Source organism: Phascolarctos cinereus, unplaced genomic scaffold (genome assembly GCF_003287225.1).
Source record: "Phascolarctos cinereus isolate Bilbo 61053 unplaced genomic scaffold, phaCin_HiC Scaffold_4;HRSCAF=312, whole genome shotgun sequence".
In the NCBI taxonomy this organism is placed as follows: Eukaryota; Metazoa; Chordata; class Mammalia; order Diprotodontia; family Phascolarctidae; genus Phascolarctos; species Phascolarctos cinereus.
The window spans coordinates 404619169-404640086 of NW_027555847.1; the positions used below are offsets into that span (position 1 = coordinate 404619169).

Sequence of the window (20918 nt, forward strand, 5' to 3'; positions counted from 1 at the left end):
AGTAGATTGATATTTTAGTAATTTGCTTAGCAAAATTTCCAGAATGATTGTACCAATTCTCACCTTCATCAACAGGTATATTCGTGTGCCTTTCTTTCTACAACCCCTCTGAGCTTTGACTATTCCTATAGTCAGCTAAGTGATGTAGGGGAGAGAGCATTAGACTTGGTGTCAGGAAACCTAGTTCAAATTCCGAGTCAGACACTTAATAGTTATGCGACCCTGGACAAGTCACTTAGCCTTTGTCTGCTTCAATTTCCTCATCTGTAAAATTGAGATAATAATAGCATTTATCTTCCAGGGTTGTTGTTAGGATCACATGAGATAATATTTTTAAAGTGCTTTGCAAATCTTAAAGTGCCATATTGAAATGCCAGCTATCATCATCTTTTGTCATTTTTGATTTAATTTTATTTGTATTTCTCTTCAAATTAGTGATTTGGAGCAGTCTTTCATCATAGAGTTCTTAATAGTTTGCAATTCTGCTTTTGAGAACTGTTGGTTCATTTCCTTGGACAGCTTCTCTGTTGAGAAATTATTTTTGGTCTTATGTATTTTTGTTAGCTATCTAGCTATCTTGAATATTCAACTCATATCAGTATTTGTTGCAAAGTTTTCTCTACCAGTTAATAACTTCCCTTCTTATTCAAGTTGCAGTAATTTTGTTAGCGGAAAAGTTTTTCAATTTTATGTACTATACATTAGCTACTTTATCTTTTGTGATCATTTTTTTTGGTTAAATATGCTTTCCCTAACCTTGCCATTTCTGTGAAATGTATCTGATCAATTAACAAGCATTTAAGAAGAGCCTACCTAATATGTGCCAGTAACTGTGTGACTCAAGAAGAGGAACACAAATCCAGTGAATGAAGTGATGCTACTCACAAGACTCTTACATCTGGTTCTCTTAATTTTTTTTTTTTGATGGTATGACTCTTCATATTCAGGTCATATATCTATTTTGAGCTTATTATGGTATATGGTCTAAATGCTTATTAACCCTAATTTCCACTAAACTACTTTCCAGTTTTGTCAGCAGTTCTTGTCAAATAGAAAGTTTATTCTCTAGTAATTTATTTTCACTGATTTATTGAAAACTGGGTTAGTAGATTGTGATTCTTGGTTATTTATTCTGTTCCACTGATTCACTTTTCGATTTCAAGCCAGTACTAAACAGTTTTTCCCCCCTTGAGGTGACTGGGGTTGTGTCTTGCCCAGGGTCACACAGCTAGTAAGAGTCTGAGGCCAGATTGGAACATAGGTCTTCTGGACTGCAGGGCCAGTACTAAAGAGTTGGTTTTTTTTTTTCACTAAAGAGTTTAAAAAACATACTGAGCCACTCTGTCTTACCCAGGCTCTAATGAAGGAACTATTTAGTGTGGCCTGGTCTGGAGCTTTGACCTCACATTTCTAGCACAGGCCAGTTTGCCCCTACTTCAGAAAGCTGGTGGCCACTCACTCTTGGGAGTGTAACACATGTTGATGCTCAACTTAAAGTGGACACCTGATTGGCATTGCCCACTGTACCTCAGAGCTCTTGATCTCAAGAAATCTGGTGGCCTCGTCCTCCCAATAGCTTGGATTACAGGTATTCTTTACCAAACCTGGCACCAAACAGTTCTGATAATTGCTACTTTGTAGTATAATTTGAGGTCTAAGAATGCTATTTCTTCTTTATTTCTACTCTTTTAAAAATATTTCCTTTCAGATTCTGGATTGTCCTTATAATGAATTTTATTATTTTGTCAAGCACTGTACTGTATCTATCTTGGTACAGAAATACCTCATGTTGTTACTCTTCACAGATACTGTGTTGTTGTTGTTTTTTTTTTACAAACTGAAGGTTTATTGCAACTTTGCATTGAACAAGTCTATCCATGCTGTTTTTCCAATGGCATATACTCTTATCGTGCACCTGTGTCACATTTTGGTAATTCTCACAATATTTCAAACTTTTTCATCATTATTATATCTGATGTGGGGAAATGTGATGGTGACCTTTGATGTTACTATTGTAATTGTTTTGGGGCTCCCCTAACATGTCCATATAAGACAGTAAACTTAATAAATGTGTGTGTTCTGTCTGTCCCTCCAACTGGCAGGTCCCCTGTCTCTCTCCCTGTCCTTAGGCCTCCCTGTACCCTGAGGCACAACAATATTGAAATTAGGCCAATTAATAATCCTGCAGTGACCTCTAAGTGTTCAAGTGAAAGGAAGAATCAAAAGTCATTCACTTTAAATCAAAATCTAGAAGTGATTGAGTTTAGTGAAGGAGACATGTCAAAAGCCAAGATAGGCTGAAAGCTAGGCCACTACCCTGATCAGTCAGCAGCCATCAACATCTAAGCTAGACACTCCACAAGCAAAAAGATTACTTATTCTCTGAAGACTCAGATGAGTGTTAGTATTTTTTTTAGCAATAAAGTATTTTTAAAATTAAGGCATGTACATTTAAAAAATATATAATACTATTGCACACTTAGCAAACTGCAGTGCCGTGTAAATATAATTTTTATATGTATCAGGAAACCAAAAAATTTGTGTGACTCACTTTATTGCAATATTTCCTTTATTGCAGTAGTCTGAAACTGCAGTATCTCTGAGGTATGCCTGTACTTTCATTGGTATAGTAAGTAAATATGTAAAATAATATGTAGGTAGGTTGTCACTTTTTTTTTTTAGCATTCATTTGGACCAGCCATGGGCAATAAATATACCTCCAATTATTTGTCACTTAAAAAAAATGTTTTGTAGTTTCATATATCTTGAGTGTGCCTTGGTTGATGGACTTATAGATGTTTTGTGTATTTTTTATTTTGGATGGGACTTCCTTTTAAATTATTTCCTCCTGGATTTTGTTAGTATTATTTGAAATGCTATTGATTTTTGTAGGTTTATTTGTATCTTGTTACTTTTACTGAAACTATTCATATCAGTTGTAGAGGTTATCTTGGTAGTTTTGTCTCCCCTTCACCTGTATTTATACTTTAAATTTCTTTCCCTTGTTTTTACTGCTAATATTTCTAAAACTGTGTCAAATAACATTAGGGAACAGAAGCATGCTTGCTTTATGAAAATAATCATATGATTTGGGGTATTCTGTTTTAAATTAATTATATCAGTTGTTTTCCTAATGGTTGAGTCCCATGAATATCCAATTTAACCATAATGCATAATTTTTGGATATATTAGTCTTTTTGTTAGAATTTTTAAAAATAATATTCATTAGTTGTAATGGTTTATAGTTAAATTTTTTTGTCTTTTTCTTCTCAGGTTTAGACAGTAAAACTATTTGTCACAAGCCATTTGGTAATTTTTTTTCCCTTAATTTTTGAGAATAGTTGGTATGGTATAGGTATTAATTCTTTCATTATTTGATAGAATTCACTAGTAAATCCATTTGGACTAGGGATCTCCACTCTGTCCTCTCTTCCCCCTCAGTAGTTCCTAATTCAATTTCATTTTTTGAAATTGGATTAGAATCTCTTTCATATTCTATTAATTTATATTTTTTATGTTGTAGATAATTCTCCATTTCTTTCAAATTCTGCCACATACTTGTATATGTATTTATAATTTATATTCTGTTATGATTTTGTTGGTTTTTTTTACTCCAGTAATTTGATTTTCTTCCTTCACCTTTTTAAGAGGTTAGTTAGAGGTTTATCAATTTTGTTAATTTTTTCGAAGAGCCAACTTTTAGTTTTTTCAATCAGTTACATAGTTCTTTAATTTTCCATTTTATTTATTTCTCCCCTCGTTTAAAGATTTTTTAGTATTTGTTCATTTTCTTATTTTGAAAATTCCATATTCAGTTAGGTAACTCTCTTTATTTCTTTTTCCTTCTAGTCTGTTCTTAATTTTATTTTCTGATTTATTTCTAAAGGCTATATTCATATTTTTCTGTTCTCTCCCTGTCTCTCATGGGGTTATAGTTTCTGAAGTACCAGCTTTGAAGTCCCTATTAGCTCTAATTTATACATTATTACCTTAGCAGACCTTACGTTATCCTCATTTCTTTTCCTTTTGGTTTGCCCCACTTTTAGAAATAAGGAAAATAATGTTAGATGGTAGCAGTACCACAGAGTCATTCTGTGTCCCATATCATAAAGCCTGGTCCCATTTCTTGGCCTCCTCATGATCAGCCTCAATCCCTAAGGACCTATATCATCTCATTTCTTATTCTGTGATTCACTGCTCTTACTACTAGCGGTGCCCACTGTCTTTAGGAACTAACACATACTCCACCCTCCAGGTTCTGATCTCCTACCACAGCTACACATCTCTTACCTTGTGAGAATACTGTTCAGCAGTAGATACTCCCTGCCTTTTGCCATTGTTTCTCACCGCTTTTTGCCAAGAGACCATAATAATCACCATCTCTTTACTCATCACCCATGGCTTTAATGTATCACCTATTCCTTCTATTTCCTACATCCTCTTTCCCTATTATGCATCTTCCCACTCCGCTATTCTCTCCTGCAAAGACATTAATTCATAACTTTGAGGGATCAGAGTATTTAGTCCTTGGCACATAAGTGCAATTCTTTAATGTTAGCTTCTTGTTTCCCCATTACAACTTTAGGCTCTTTGATTCTTTTTATCCTTTGAAGGCCCTCATTTATTATTTGTTTTACATAAATCATTTTTTAACAAAACAAAAACCTGTAACTATGAGACAATTTCATAAATCTCTTCTTGGTAGTGTACTTATTTATCCTCCCCCCCCCCATGCTGTGAATACTTTTTATTTTAAACAATGATTAGTTTCAGGTTTGTAGCATTAGTTGTCATTTGGGGTTTCAGCTTGGGCTCATTTGCTCTTTTGAATATGAAATTCCATTCCTCTAATTTATTGTGAATCCAAACAATACTGTATTGACATTATTTTAACCTTCATATTTGAAAGATTTTCTCTTCATGGCTTCCAAAAATTGCTAATGCAATTGTTAAATTTAACTATTGCATCTCTCAGTATTTGAAGTGTGAAGTTTATCCTGGTAGTACTTTGTAGATTCTCATGATTAGTGCCTTGTTGTCTGCGTTTGAAAGTTATAGACTTCTTTTTCTTTAATTATGCTATTAAGGTTGTTAAATTCATACTATCTGAGAGATTTAGGATCTCTCATCACTGGACATATCTTTGATGTCAAACACTTTAATTTTATATAGAATTGGTGCCTTCTTTTAATATGGATACCTTTTGCAAGTCTTCCACCCTATTTTTTTCCACTTCAGAATTTTTGTGTTCAAGTTTCTCTCTCTCTCTCTCTCTCCTCTCTCTCTCTCTCTCTCTCTCTCTCTCTCTCTCTCTCTCTCTCTCTCTCTCTCTCTCTCTCTCTCTCTCTCTCTCTCTCTGTTTTTCTCCCTCTCTCTCTCTCTCTCTCTCTGTTTTTCTCCCTCTCTCTCTCTGTCTCTCTCTGTCTCATAGTTTCTATTATTTTGGAAAGATTCTTGATCAAAAATTCAGTTTTTCCTCCTTAGCTATTTATGTTCGGTGTAAATTTATTTCTCTTTTTTTAAAAACAGTTTTACTTCTCTTAAGTCACTCTGGAATTTCTTACTGCTTTTTCATGATGTCTGTGGAGTCCACATGAGTCTCTTTTATTAGGCAATATTAGTTTATTTTCCTTTTTCTTAAAATTATTCAAAGACTTTTCATTTTTCAAAGTTCTATTCATTCTTCCTTCTGTTTTTAGGTCTTCTCTGGTTCAACTGCATATGAGCTAGGTTTTTATTCAGGCTTTCTCTCTTGATTCTATAGTATTTCAACAGTTTTCTTCTATTCTCTACCACTTGTTTGACATTTCCTTTTCATAGATGGACAGACTCCTGAAGGCTGATTTACTAGGTGGCTTCACCCTCTTCTCATTAGGGGATGTTAGGTCAGATCTCTTCCATGAATAAGCTGGGAGGTGGGAAGCCTAGTTCCAACTTAGTTTCCAGATCCATTATTCTTCTTCTCTATCCTTTGGCTGTAAGTCCTGCACACCCGTATTTTCAGGTCAGCCTCAGTTCTTCAGTTCATTCCCCCTTCCTGCCCCACCCAACCTCTTTTGCTTCCCATGACTGAGCAAAAGCAGTGCTTACTTCTTTTTTTGAGTTGTGTGTCTAGAAGAAGAGGCAAAGTCACTACTATGATAGGGAAAGAGGTGTTCCCATACATGTCCCCTGAGTCACAAGCTTGAGGCAGGCATTTTATAGTTGGTTGAGGTTAGTAATGCTGAGTGAGAGCTCTTAAGTATTAAAGTTTCCTGGAGTTAACACATGAGATTTTTGTCTAATCTTTTGGATTTAGCTGTAATTTCTCTATACCTAGCACATAATTCCTTTCCTTTAAGGTTTTGGTGTTGAAGAGGTTTACAAACAAGTGACTTCTGCCATCTTACCGGTAACATCTCACATAATGACATTTTGGAAGAGACTTCATATAAATATAAAGTTCAAGTTATCTATTCATAACTTTAGTTAAGAAAAAAAATAGAGAAATTACTTCCCCATAATCTCTTCTCTCTCCCCACCCCAAACCTCCACTTAAAAAACAAAGCTCAACAGAGGTTGAAACTAGAAACATTAAGAGTCAAGGGAACAAAAAGATATTTCAAAAATTGCTTGTTTAGACATGTAAGATGTTGCAAATGATTGTGAAAAACAAACAGACATATGGTCAGGAAGTATTTGTCAAAGTACTCGTTTAAAAAGGCAGTAATTAACAATGTAATTTTCGCTTGTGAAGCTAGCAGAATATGGTATGAATATGGTATGCTAGACTAGAGTTGGAGTGGGCTTTTTTTTTCTTTTTGCTTTAAAGTAGCAAGTTTCAGAAATTTTCAGGTTTTGGACCAGTGGATGAAATAGAACTCTTACACCAACCTATATTTAGTTATAACAAATTAAGCTGCATTTGTCATGTGCTCAGTTCCCTTCAGTCATAGTCTTTGGCTTTTAAATTTTGAAATTAAAAAACCATATACAGCTCTTGGTGCTGACTTCAACGAGCTGTCCACAAAATGAGTCCTTTTCTCTTTTTCTCAGAATTGCTGAAAACTCATAAAATTAGGTGTATATAGTAGAGTAACACTTTTAATTAAAAAAAGTGTTCTTTGGCTTAGCTCTAGAGACATGTTGATTTTGAGTTCAAATCTTTAAAGTCTTTTGGATTTAAACTTTCTTTGTCTGCCTATTACTTAGAAGTTCAGTGAAATGTGGATTTCTGGAATGCTTTAGCTGTGCTGGTACTGATTAACTGAAGTTATAATAATAGTAATCTATACCTTGAATTATATAATGTTTTTAATCTATTTTCAAAGCTCTTATATTCATTGCACTGAGTATATGTTTACTGAATGAATGATACTATGCATAAAATTATTTTCATCCTAACACCATCCCTTCAAGCTAGGGTAGGGCATGTTTTATTCCCTTTTTACCAATGGGGAAGGATGTCTAACATGTCTTAGGGTTCAGGTGACTTCTGTAAAGTTATATAAGCATCAGGAAGTAGAAGGAAGGTCTCTTGAGTCCTATCCCTGTGTTATTTCCTCCTAGCTGTTCTTTTATATGCTCATAATCACCAATACATTTAATAAAGATAAGCTCATTTTAAGTGAAAAAATGAAGGCTCTTTAATTTTGTCTAAGAATTGCTTTGTGGAATATCTTGCACCAAAGAAGATCACAGGTTTCTATGATTTATTTGATGTCCGACAGAATTACTTGAGGCCAAAAGGGTAAGCTGAATTTGCCAAGGGGTCACTCTCTTTGACATATGTCATAGATAGGATCTGCTGCCAAGTCTATAGGACTTCAAATGCTGTACTCTGCTCCCTACTCTGCCACTACTGTAGGTCTATCTTACTGATATAAAAAGTCTTAATAAAAGATATTTCTATAGGTTCATAATTTGTTGATTGTTCTTTCTAGTTGTGGGCAGTTTGAATTTTACAATGATAAATATATTAGATGTAAAATATGATACATAGTACTTTTAAATTGCTCTCAATTCATCTGATAAAATATATTGTTAAGTATTAACAGAAAATTCTATTATAGTAAATGTACTAAACCTGTTTGATCTCATTGCTCTTTTACTCTTTTTCTTATGAATTCATTCCATGAAAATTTGACACGCTCCTGAATAACTCTAACTGCTAAGGTAGTATTTATGTTTGACTGATGGTTATTACCATTCTGATAAAAAATTTATACAGTTTAATTGCACTCCAAAATGCTGCGATCATTTTCATTCCAATAAATCATGAGAAAATGGCATTGGCTCTTATTACTCAAGCAGTTTGAACTTCTGGACTACTAAAATACTGTAACCCACAGCCACTCTCAGAATTTTGTCAGTATGGTTCCTGCCCATCTTTTCAGCTTTTTAAAGTGTTGTTTGGAAAAAAAAACACCAAAAAACCAACAATAAAACAGCACTCATTTAGTGTACAATTTGTTGAAGTCAGCACCAGAAGCTGTATGTAGTACAGTAACAGTAAAGTGGCATCATTTTGCTTTCCTTTTTTATTTGACAGAATACTTTGTCAGAGAATATTGTCTATTTTGCCAGTTATTTCAGTAGCAATGGGATCTGTATATTTACCAAATACAGGCTTTTCAATGTAAGCACATGAATTTTAAATACATGTTCAAAAAATTCTGTAGTACTAGTTTTATTCTTTTCTGCCTCCTAGTTAACTTCTGTAATAAAATGACAGACTAGCCTTCTTGGCATCTGTGGTGCTAAGTTGGCATCATTACTTCTATCAGTTGCTGACATAGATTTTTGACTGGAAAGATAAATGGCTGGAGGCAAGTGGAGGTGGGTAAACCTTTTGGAGGATCTCTATTTTAGACATATTGTTCAAGATTTGAGTTAGAAAAATAAAAATAAGATAATGCCTTTTAAAATTAACTTATTTCTTGCTATTGCTCTCCAGTGTTCCCTTTTAGAGAAAATACCTTTGGATGTTTATTGGATTAAGTTAAGCAATGCTAATTCTAAATGACTTTGAGTTGTTTGGCTGTAGTAGAATTCTGTGACTACCTACTATCTATACATATATTGCTTTATCTCTCCTATATATCCTTTCCCACCTCCCTCTTGTGCTTCCCTTAAGCACTACCCCACTTTTTTCATTTCCCCATTTTTATCTTCAGAACAAAATCCTTTTGTGTGACTTAGTTCAGCCTAGTTATTATTAAAAATGTATGGCTTATGCATTTAAGTACAAAATAACCAATAGGATTTAAAAATTATTCCTATGATTTGTTTATATAGCTTTAATAATGCTGTCAATAGGTCTGTATTGTTAAGTGATCTTGGGAAGCTCATTTATACTCATAGTAATGATTCTTTCCTTCTTCCTTTTTTTCCTTTTAGGCTTCATGAGGAAATAATTGATTTTTATAATTTCATGTCCCCTTGTCCCGAAGAAGCAGCTATGCGAAGAGAAGTAGTTAAAAGAATAGAAACTGTCATAAAAGATCTTTGGCCTACGGCTGATGTAAGTACATTTTTTCAAACCTTTGTGTGATTATATAGATAAATTTAAAAAATGTAATTGCTATAAAGAATCAGACTCATTTTCTAGTCAGAGTGCCACTAAACAGACATCTTATGGAAAGATATTTTTATTTTTATTGCTTCTGCATTAAAAGTTAGGAATCCCCCAAACATTCTAATTTCCTTTACCCTGTGTTCCATCTGAGAAGCTGTACAATAGTGAGTGGTAATAGAATTATAGAAAGAAGAGCCTGAATTTAAGCCCTTAAACCTGGACTCTTCTATCTATTACCTGTTTACCCTTGGACAAACCACTTAATTTCTTGACTTTTACATTTTACAAAGATGAGCTATTAATTGCATATTTTAATACATTTTTTTAAAAGTTTTATTTACTGAGCTATCCTGAACTACGTCTTAACGTGACCAGCACTGTATTAGGTACTATGAGAGATAAAAGATGGCTAAGGCATGGTTTCTGCCCAAGGAACTTACAGTAGATGGTGTAAATTTATCATTTGTGCTGTAAAACTAATTTTTATTTGCCTTAAATTTGTCTTAAATATGTCAGTCTTTAAATAGTACTCTTTGTACATCTTTGTCCAGATCATTTATAAAAAAGTCATGAAGATAGGAGTAGTTCTGGTTAAGACAGTGCGATATAGAGGATAGAGTCCTGGGATTGAATTGAAGTAAGGAAGATTTAGGCTACTTCTTATACTTCTCTTTGTGACCTTGGGCAAATCATTTAATTTCTCTTTGCCTCAGGCACCTCCCTATAACTTAGGTACTAAGCCATTGAAGGAGGCTTTGGTAGTTGGAGTTCCACCTTAGAAGTACCTTGTGCTTATGAAATTACAGATTCTTTGTGTGTAAGACTGTATTCCCAATTACCATTCCAGATATCTCTATTTATTTTTCTTTTCCATTCTTTTCTTGTTTAACTTTAATAAAAACAATCTTCTTAGTTCCATGGCAAAGAAATTTTTTTAAAAAACATGTTTCACTACTGCCTGGCAATTCTTTTAATTTTTTTTCCCCTAATAGTGTCTCGGTCACATTGCTGTGATTATCATTTCAAACTTCTTTTCTCCTCCCCTACGTCACCCTATTCCAGGTTACCTCAGCAGAGACTCCTACTTTCTTTCTTTTTTTTTTTATAAATTTATTTTTAGTTTTCAACATTCACTTACTCAAGATTTTGAGTTCCACATTTTCTCCATATCTTTCTCCTCCCCCTCCCTCATGGTGGTATGCATTCTGATTACCCCCCTCCCCCAATCTGCCTTCTCTTCTATCACCCCCCCCATCCCTTTCCCCCCTACTTTCCTGTAGGGTAAGATAGATATCCAATATGGATAGATATCCATATCCAATTGAGTGTGTTTGTAAGATTCATTCATTCCCTCTCATCCCTGTCACCTCACCCCCTTCCCCTCCACTATAAAAACTTTTTCTTGTCTCTTTTATGTGAGATAATTTACCCCATTCTACCTCACCCTTTCTCTTTCTCCCAGTACATTCCTCTCATGCCTTAATTTTATTTTTTAGATATTATACCTTCATATTTAACCCACCCTGTGCCCTCTGTATATATTCCTTCCAACTACCCTAATAATGAGACAGGTCTCATTAGTTACAGATATCATCCTTCCATGTAGGAATGTAAACAGTTCTACTTTAATAAGTTGCATATTATTTCTCTTTCATGTTTACTTTTTCATGCTTCTCTTGAGTCTTATATTTGAAAGTCAGTTTTTCTATTTAGCTCTGGTTTTTTCTCAAGAATGCATTAACTTCCTCTATGTCATTGAATGTCAATTTTCCCCCTCATTGATTACACTCAGGTTTTGCTTGGGTGGTGATTGTTGGTTTTAATCCTATCTTCTTTGACCTCTGGAATATCATATTCCAAGGCCTCTGATCCCTTAATGTAGAAGCTGCAAAATCTCGTGTTATCCTGATTGTGTTTCCACAGTACTTGAAATGTTTCTTTCTGGCTGCTTGCAATGTTTTCTCCTTGACCTGGGAATTCTGGAATTTGGCTATAATATTCCTGAAAGTTTTCCTTTGGGGATCTCCTTCAGTAGGTGATGAGTGGATTCTTTCAATTTCTACTTTACTCTCTAGTTCTAGAATATCAGGGCAGTTTTCCTTGATGATTTCTTGAAAGATGATGTCTAAGCTCTTTTTTGATCATGGTTTTCAGGTAGTACAATAATTTTTAAATTATGTCTCCTGGATCTATTTTCTAGGTCAATTGTTTTCCAAAGAGATATTTCACATTGTCTTCTATTTTTTCATTCTTTTGGTTTTGTTTTATAATTTTCTTATTTGTTGTAGAATCATTAGCTTCTTTTTGTTCTGTTCTAATTTTTAGGGAATTATTTTCTTCAGTGAGCTTTTGGACCTCTTTTTCCATTTGGCCAATTCTGCTATTTAAGGCATTTTTCTCCTCATTGGCTTTTTGGACCTCTTTTGCCATTTGTTCTAGTCTATTTTTTTAAAGTTATTTCCTCAGTATTTTTTTGGGTCTCCTTTAGCAAGTTATTGACTTGTTTTTCATGATTTTCTTGCGTAACTCTTATTTCTCTTCCCAATTTTTCCTCTACTTCTCTTTCAAAATCCTTCTTGAGCTCTTCCATGGCTTGAGACCGATTTGTATTTTTCTTGGAGGCTTTGGATGTAGGAGCTTTGATTTTGTTGTCTTCTTTTGAGTGTATGTTTTGATCTTCTTTATCACCAAAATAAGATTCTGTAGTCTGAGTTTTTTTCTTTTGTTTGCTCATTTTCCCAGCCAATTACTTGACTTTTTAACTCTTTGTTAAGTTAGGGCTCTGCTTCCATAGTGGGGGCATACTATCCCAAGCTTCAGGGGTTTTTGTGCAGCTGTTTTCAGGGATACTTATAGGGATCTGTAAGTTTTCAGTTTTTCTAAGGTGGTATGATCTAAGGAGAGGTGTTTACTCCTTTCCTGACTTGTACTCTTGTCTGTGAGTGACCACAAGCACTTTTTTCTGCCCTGGAACTGTGAGGAGGTTTCTCTCTGTACTGCTGCTACAAGCTCTGCTATGCCAGCGTTCCTCCTCGCCCCAGGACAACCACCCAGGACTTCGACCCAGATCCAAGTATGTGCAAAGCAAGAGAATCCTGCCTCAGTGCCAGCAAAAAGACCCCTGTAATCTCCTTTTGATCAGTTGTTCGATCCCCTTGCTGTCTGTAGGCTGAGAGTTCTGGAAACAGCCTCTGCCACTGCCACCACTCTTGGGGGGCTGTGCTGGGGCCAGGACTAGACTGCGCTTCTCTCTCACTCAGGTCTGATAGACCTTTATTACTGACCTTCTAAGTTGTCTTTGGCATTTGTGGTTGAAAAGTCTGGAAACCACCACAGCTGCCAATGATTTGGTCCCCTCAGGCCTGTTTTGGGTTTGCTGGAGTCCAATCTTGATGGCACAGCCCATTCAGGGCTGGGCTCCTTTCCCAGCCTGGTGCAACAGACCTTTCCCATTTGCCATACAGGTTGTCTTCGGCTAGAAATTTGTTTCACTCTGTCTTTTTGTGGGTTCTGCTGCTCTGGAATTTGTTTAGAGTCATTTTTTACAGGTAGTTGGAGGGGTTTGTGGGGTAGCTCAAATGAATCCCTATTTTTTTTCTGCTATCTTGGCTCTGCCCCCCCCCCCGACTTTAAAGAGAAAATTGAGGCCCTCTGTTGTGTACATTCTCTTCTCCTCTATTCTCTACTCAAAGTCTGAATTCTCTCTTATGCTGTAATCCTTTTCTTTGATCCTGTCTCTGACAAAGAAGTTTCCCTCCTTGCTTTGTTTGTGCCCTTGATACTTTCTCTTTAAATTAACCCTCTGTCCTGTTCAAATTTTTTATCTACCACTCCCTTTCCTACAAATGTGCTGAGATCTCCTTCATCCTAAAAAAATCAAAACAAAACTTCATTCAACCATGCCATTTCCTCATTCTTTTTTCCTAGATCTTTCTTCTTTTGTAGCCAAATCCTGGAGAAAAAAGACATCCACAGTCATCACCTCCCACTTCAACTCCTGCTCACTTTTTGACTCCTCAGTATCTGGCTCCACTATCACATACTGGAATCTGTTCTCTCATAGGTTAATAATCTCTGAATTGCATCATGCTTCCTGACCTTTTGACAGCTTTCAACACTGCCACCCATTTCTCCCCTTAGGGTACTTCTTTGGCTTCCATTGTCTCCCAGTTTTCTTCCTTCCTGTTTGACTGTTCTTTTTTATTCTGCTTTGTTGGCTCACCATGCTTCTTCTTACCTTTCCTCCCCCTCCTCTTCCCAGGCTCGGCCCTCTTCCCCTTTCTGTTTATTGCTCCTTCCTTTGTGATTAGTTCTAATGGGTTCAGCTGTTATTTTGATGCATACAACTCCCAAGCTTTAAAACCTGGGTCTAATTTCTTTCCAGAGCTCAAGACTCCTCTCACCCACTAGCTATCTTCTGCTATTTGTTTATCCTGGATGTCCTGCAGACCTCTCAGACTCAATTTGTCCAAAATGGTTGTTGGTAATTCTGTTCACTAAGCTAGTCCCATTTCTAGATTTCATTATTTCTCTTGAAGGCACCATTATCTTTCCAGTCACCTAGATTTATAAACTGAGTCATCCTTGGTTTTTCCAGCCTTATACCCTTCCAATCCGTCATCCAGCCCCTTTCTAAATTTTGTTTTACAACATCTCTTGAATTTGTCCTCTTAACTCCATTCACTACCCTGCTGTTCAGGCTGTTCTTACTTCTTTCCTAGACTATTGTAGTAGTTTTCTGGTTGGTTTTCTTGCCTTCAGTCTTTTTCTTCCCTAATCTACCATCCATAGAGCTTCCCTGATGTATAGCTTTGACCATATCACTTCTCTCTTCAAAAATCTTCAGTGACTCCCTATTGCCTACACACTCAGTCCAGGATTTTGCGCTTTTTTTTCTGGCCCTAGACTAATTTTTCAGACTTAACTTCACATTACTTCCTTTTACACAGTGACATTGCTGTCAAACTGACCTATTTACTCTTTCCTCAACTTGGCAATTCCATGCCCCCAGTCCTTTTCATAGGTATTCCTAATGCTGGAATATACTCTTTCCTTACCTTTGCCTCTTAGGATGCTTAACTCTTTCAAGGCCCAGTTCTTCTACTTTTTCTGATCCTCCTAGTTGGTGGTGCACTTTCTTTCAAATTATCTTGTGTTTAATTATCTGTTCGTATAGTATACCTTGCAAGTTTCTTGAGGTCATGGACTGGTGGCTTTTCCCCCCTTTGGTTGTGGTGGTGTAAATCCTTAATGCCTTGCACAGTACCTTGAACATAATAGGCATTTAGATATTTATTAAAAGAAATAATTCAGAAAATCTTTGTCAGTTATACACTATTATCAACTGTTCCTGGTTGTCCAAATGTAAAGTTTTTACCTTAAAGGATTTTTAATAGGTTAGTCAGACATGAATTCCTCTTACCAAGTTGTTTACTTGAGCATTGTTATAAATTCTAGCTCCTTACTCATTATGAAAATTAGATTTAATCATTTCCCAGGGTCTATTGTAGAGCATTCTTGTGTCTTACAATTACTGGCCATTTGCCAGTTCTTCAACACGATATCTGTTTATAATGACTGGTTACATATTTTAGCCTATAGTTATCCAATTTTACCATTAAGTTCTTTCAGAACTCTTGGCTCGGTGTGATCCCATCAAAGTGATTTTTCTATCTCTAGACCAAGTCTAGAACATCCTGTACATTTATCATTGATTGCTATCTCTACCTTACCCAGATGAAAGGACAATTTGAGAATGAGAATCTCCTTTAATGGCTTCCTCAGTGAAAAGAAAGAATTAATTTAGTGTTTATTTTTATTTTTTAGGGTTATTTTTTTTTTAGGCAATTAAGGTTATGTTATTTGCCCAGGGTCACACAGCTAGTAAGTGTCAAATGTTTGGTCTGAAGCTGGATTTGAGCTCACGTACCCTTGGCTTCAGGGCCGGTGCTCTAGCCACTGCACCACCTTGCCTAGGGTTATTTTTTGAACTTTGCTCACTAGTCCAATTACTTATTTTCCTGCCTTTCTTCATTTGATGTATAAAAGAGACCTCTCTTGTCAACACATGTTTTTCTTGAGCTTCTATTAAGGTGTTTAAAAAAGGATTCTTTTGAGTCATTTACTTAACAGTTTCTGTCCCTCCCCCACCCCAGCCACCTAAACTAATGTACCACCATTTCTTTTTTAAAAAATTGAATGATTAATTTCATTGTTTTTCCATCAGACTGTTTAGTCTTAAAATGTATAGTAGAGATTTTTATCCTCCCCCCAGCTTTTCCAATTTTAATAAACCTTTAAAAAAAAATTAAGGAAACTGCTTTCAGTTACTACCAAAACCTTTTCAGTTTAGTGAATTTGTAATCATTTTTGTTTAGTAGTAAGAAAATAAGACTTCTTTTAATGTTGAATTTTCATCAGTAGATAAATTTACTTTGCAGTAATCAGCCTTTTGTTCTTATTACTTAAGGTTCTTAAATGTATAGTGCCTTGTTTGTCTGCTTATTGTTCTTTAATATGTGACTCATTTTAGGGATAATTTGTTTTAGCAGTCTAAAAATAAGCTGATTCTTAAAGCTAATACATAGCATTGTATAATATTACTATAACAAAACTTTGTTATAGTTATATATAAAAGGAATATTCTTGTTATTTTATCATCCTTACCTTTAGGTTGTTTATAATACAATTTTTAGTATATCCTAGAATTTGAGAATTAGAAGAGACTTCAGTGGCCATCTACTTTAATTTCTACCTAAAAGGTAAATTTTATAGTGAATAAATACCTTACTATAAAATACCTTACTAGAGGCCCTCTAGATTCTGCTTGAAGACTTCCTAGTAGGTGAAAAACTACCGCTTTTTAAGGCAGCTGTTTTCACTTTTGGACAGCTTTAATTGCTAGGAAAATTTCTCCCCAGTATCAAGCCTTAATCAAACTCTTTGCAATTTCAACCATTTTATTTGCCTTCTGGCACCAACCAGTTAAAAAAAAATACTTTCTCTACTGGACAGCCCTTTAAATCCCCCCCTCTCTTCCAATCTCTTTTTTTCTCCTTGTCAAATAACCTCAATTCCTTTTATCCGATCTTTATATGAGATCTTTATGTGACAGGAATTCCAGGCCCTTCACAATGATGGTTTCCCTCCCCTGGCATCTCTCTAGTTTATTAATGTCCTTTTTAAAACAAAGCGATTATAACTCGAACATAATCCTCCAGATATAGATATAGACTGACCAGGACAGGGTGTAGAGAAACTCGTGCCTTTTTTTTTTTCCTGTTAAACTAGCCCAAGACTACATTTTTTTTGACAGCCATGTTATACTCCTGAGTGATGCTGAATTTGTAATCCACTAAAACCCCCAGGTCTTTTTCATAAAATCATCCCTCCCTCAGTCTTGTGCTTATGAAGTTGGTTTTTTGTTAGTGTAAGGTTTACATTTATTCCTATTAAATTTCATCTTAGATTCAGCCCAATACTCTGGTCTGCTAATATATTTTTGGGATCCTGTCTCATTCAGTGTGTTAGTGGTCCCTCCCATTTTAATGTCACTTGCAACTTTGATGAGTCTTCCATCCTTATCTTTATCTAAGTCATTGATAAAAGTGATAAGCAGCACTGGGCCAGACCCATATGCCTGGGTTACTGCACTACAAAACTTCTGCCCTGCTGAGATTAAAACATTAACAGCTACTTTTTGAGGCTGACCATCCAACCAGTTCTGAATCCATCTAATTACATTATCTGCTTCACATTTTTTCACCTTTTCCATCTGAGTAATTTGAGAATTTTGTCAAAAGCTTTGCTAAAATACATGTAAAGTGTATCTATGGAATTCTTCTCATTGTTTTAGTAATCCATAAAAAAAAGAGGAAATCATGTTAATTTGGTATAACCTATTTTTAATGAAGCCATGCTGGCTCTTTCAGATCACTTTTCCCTTTTCTTTTACCAACTATCTCTTTAATGATCCATTCTAGGATTTTCCTAGGAACCAAAGTCAAGTTCATTGGCCTGTAGTTTGTAGATTTCCTTGTATTTTTTTTGAGGTGTATGGGAGTGGAGAAATCAACACATTTGTCTTTCTCTAACCTGTTACTTTCCCTGTTTTCCATAGTTTTTCACATATTACTGATGCTGACTCAGCAATCACTTGTGTGTAAATATCATGTATCAGTATTTTTGCATATTTGAGTTCTTTTGCAGATGGGCTGGACTTAGAGTTAGGAGAGACCTTGCTTCAGATCCTGTTTCTGACACTTTTGGTGTAACTTTCACTAAGTGATTTAATTTCTCTGAGACTCAGTTTCTTCACTTCTAAAATGAGGATAACACCTATTTTTTTTTTTAAGGATTCATTGAATAAGTAAAATACTTTGTCAAATTTAAAGTGCTATATAAACTTTAGCTATTATTTTTATTGTGGATGAATTATATGTCGCTTTTTGATATGGTTGATATCCTTAAAAATATAATTGCTTAGATTTATTTTGATTTAGTAATTTAATGTCATTTATCATAGGACTTTCAAAAATCACAGTATTTATTTTAGAATTATTTAAGTGGAGCAACTTTGGTTTGAGAGTTATACAGTGGGAATAGGAAGTCAATAAAATAAGAATGTCCATAGATTGCAAAATATTTTCTTACCAGTTATTTAATTTTGATCTGTGTTTTACTATTAAAACTCTAATTCGGCTCTGTATCTAATAATACATATTTCTTTTTATGTTAAACTTGTTAATTTAGTCAGAACTTTGATAATGAGTTGCTTTGAAATGTTTTAGTAGAGAATATGTTTTTCTTTTAGGTTCAGATATTTGGCAGCTTTAGTACAGGACTTTATCTTCCAACTAGGTAAGTTAGTTCAAAGTTAAATTTTCACTTATTTAGTTTCTTAATTCCCATTAAATGTTGTATGTTTATATGCATTAAAGATTTAAAGTGGTGTTTAATTTTTCAAAGTTTCAAGATTATATATCATATGATTATAGGCAAATTAGGATTGATAAAGAACCTAGGGGAAAATGGTGGTAAGAAATGAAATATCATGGGTTTTCAGGGTTTTGATTATAATTTTATGTTCATAGTTTCCACTTTTGGTTTTGTACTTATTTAAGGTCCCAAATTCCTCATTATAACATGAGAGGGTGAACTACTTGGCATCTATGCTGTCTGATTTTATGGTTCAATAATCCTAAGTATGAGTTTTTATAATTCTTGATTTTATAATAATTTTATAATTTTTGATTTTTCCCACAATAGGCCTTTTTACTTATAATTATGGGTAAGATTTGGCATAATTACATAAGAAATTTCATTAAAAATTTGATTTTTAAGAGTTAATGCCTGTTTTCCTGGCCTGTAACAACTATTTGCAGATTGAGGGAGAGACAGCCTTTGAAATTTATGAGGATTCTAGATAACCCAGAGACATCCCAAATTACATTAACAGGCGAATTTGACTTAGAAGAACACCATAATTAGTTGAGAGCACAGAGGTGTGAATCAGGAGACATGGGTTCTCTTTTTAAATTATACCTGGAGGATGTTCAGGAAACTACTTCTCTATTCTTTGTCATTTTACAATGGCAAACAAACTGCCTTTTACAAGTGATGACAGTTTATAGAATTATTTTATGTTTCCAGAGACAGAGTGAATGATTTATTTGTACTAAATGGTATATGTTGTTCTACTTTAAGAATATAAATAAAATGTACTTATTGCATGTTTTATTGACATATGTACTCTATTTTTGGTGTAGTGACATAGACTTAGTAGTTTTTGGAAAATGGGAACGTCCTCCTTTACAGCTGTTGGAACAAGCACTACGGAAACACAATGTGGCTGAGCCATGTTCCATTAAAGTACTTGACAAAGCTACAGTAAGTATTTTTTAAAAGTAGTGAAGCAGGTGGGTTTAAACAACTAAAATAATTCTCCAAAAGCAGTAAATTATGATGATTTACTATGTTTAATTTTTCAACATTTAGATATTGTCTGCATTAAAATTTGAATTTGTAGATGTCAATCTTTGTGTAATATTTTATAATCATGATTACCAGATGTATAAAAGTTTAATAGAAATCTTAATTATGAATAGAACAAGAACTAGTAAACAATCAAGATTTTCTTGGCAGAATACCATAATTTTACTTCAACTTAATTTCTTCCTTGTGGAGGAAGAGATATGCTTCATGTTAGAAACCTTGTAATCATTTAGAGACCTTGCAAATGAGAGGCTTAGGGGCATTTTAGGTTTTCAGTGTACTCCGTTATGTTAGTAAGTTCCAAAATAGTGGTATTAGTATAAGCTCCCAGATAGGGGAATTGCAAAGGAACTTTGTTAAATATTTGCTCAGTTTTCAAAGTGAATAAAATTTTATTCTTATATTTCACTATTTATAGTATTTAGAGGAGTTAAAAATGTCATATCTTTATATTGATGAGAAATTAAATTACTACTGACATCAAAAGTTAAATTTGTTGTGATTCTTAACGTTGATTTAAAGTATTTAGAAATCCAAAAAAAAGATTTCAATTTAAATGCACAATTTAGACTAGTAATATACAAAATGTTTTTTTCATTGCCTTATTACACCACTGGCAAATTTTCATGAGAGGGATGTACCTTTACCCTCTCTACCTCGGGGTACCTGCTGCTCCCAAACTCTCCATTCTGTAAAAACAAGAACAAATGAGATCTCAGTAGTCTACAATTGCTGATTGAATTGAACTTTCATGTAAAAGCTTTTTGATATAGTCATGAATGGTACTGTTTCAGCTGTGTCACTAATTATGAGGCAGCCAGGTGGCACACTGAATAGAGAGATGGACTTGGAGTCAGGAGGACCTAAGTTCAGCTTCAGCCTCAGATCCTTACTAGTTAGGTGTCCCTGAGCAAGTCACCCTTCTGTCTACCTTAGTTTTGTCATCTATAAACTGAAGATAATAAAAACACCTACCTCTTGGGTTTACTGTGTGAGATAAGAATTGTGAAGTGCTTTGCACCAAGCCTGGAACTTAGTAAGTGCTATATAAATGTTATTTTTATAATTATTACACTGGTGATGATAATGCTAAGCTGTGCAACTTTGGCAAATTCCTTAATCTTTTGGGAGCTCAGCTTTCTCGCTGGCAAAAGTGAGATGTATTTCTAAGATCCCTTTCAGCTCTGGAACTTTAAATTAATGTATTAGATCACCTTGTTGTTTTTACTAAATTGTACTATATGCAAAGTACTATAAGTACTATGTGTTTATAGTTGTTTTGAAAGGCAGCATTAGTTTTCTTTACATTATTTACATTTCTGGTAATCCAGTTTATGATTACAAGATGATGTAGGATTTCAGTCTTCTC

At 34.6% G+C, this 20918-nt stretch overlaps 1 protein-coding gene across 1 annotated transcript in view; it reads left to right on the forward strand.

Annotated features, from left to right (window-relative positions):
- TENT4A (terminal nucleotidyltransferase 4A) overlaps nucleotides 1-20918 on the forward strand; it is an 85773-nt gene that overhangs the window by 32671 nt on the left and 32184 nt on the right. The window contains 3 exon segments of the mRNA XM_021004426.2: nucleotides 9379-9502; nucleotides 18369-18415; nucleotides 19324-19444. Of these exon segments, the coding sequence (XP_020860085.1) occupies nucleotides 9379-9502; nucleotides 18369-18415; nucleotides 19324-19444 (292 nt within the window).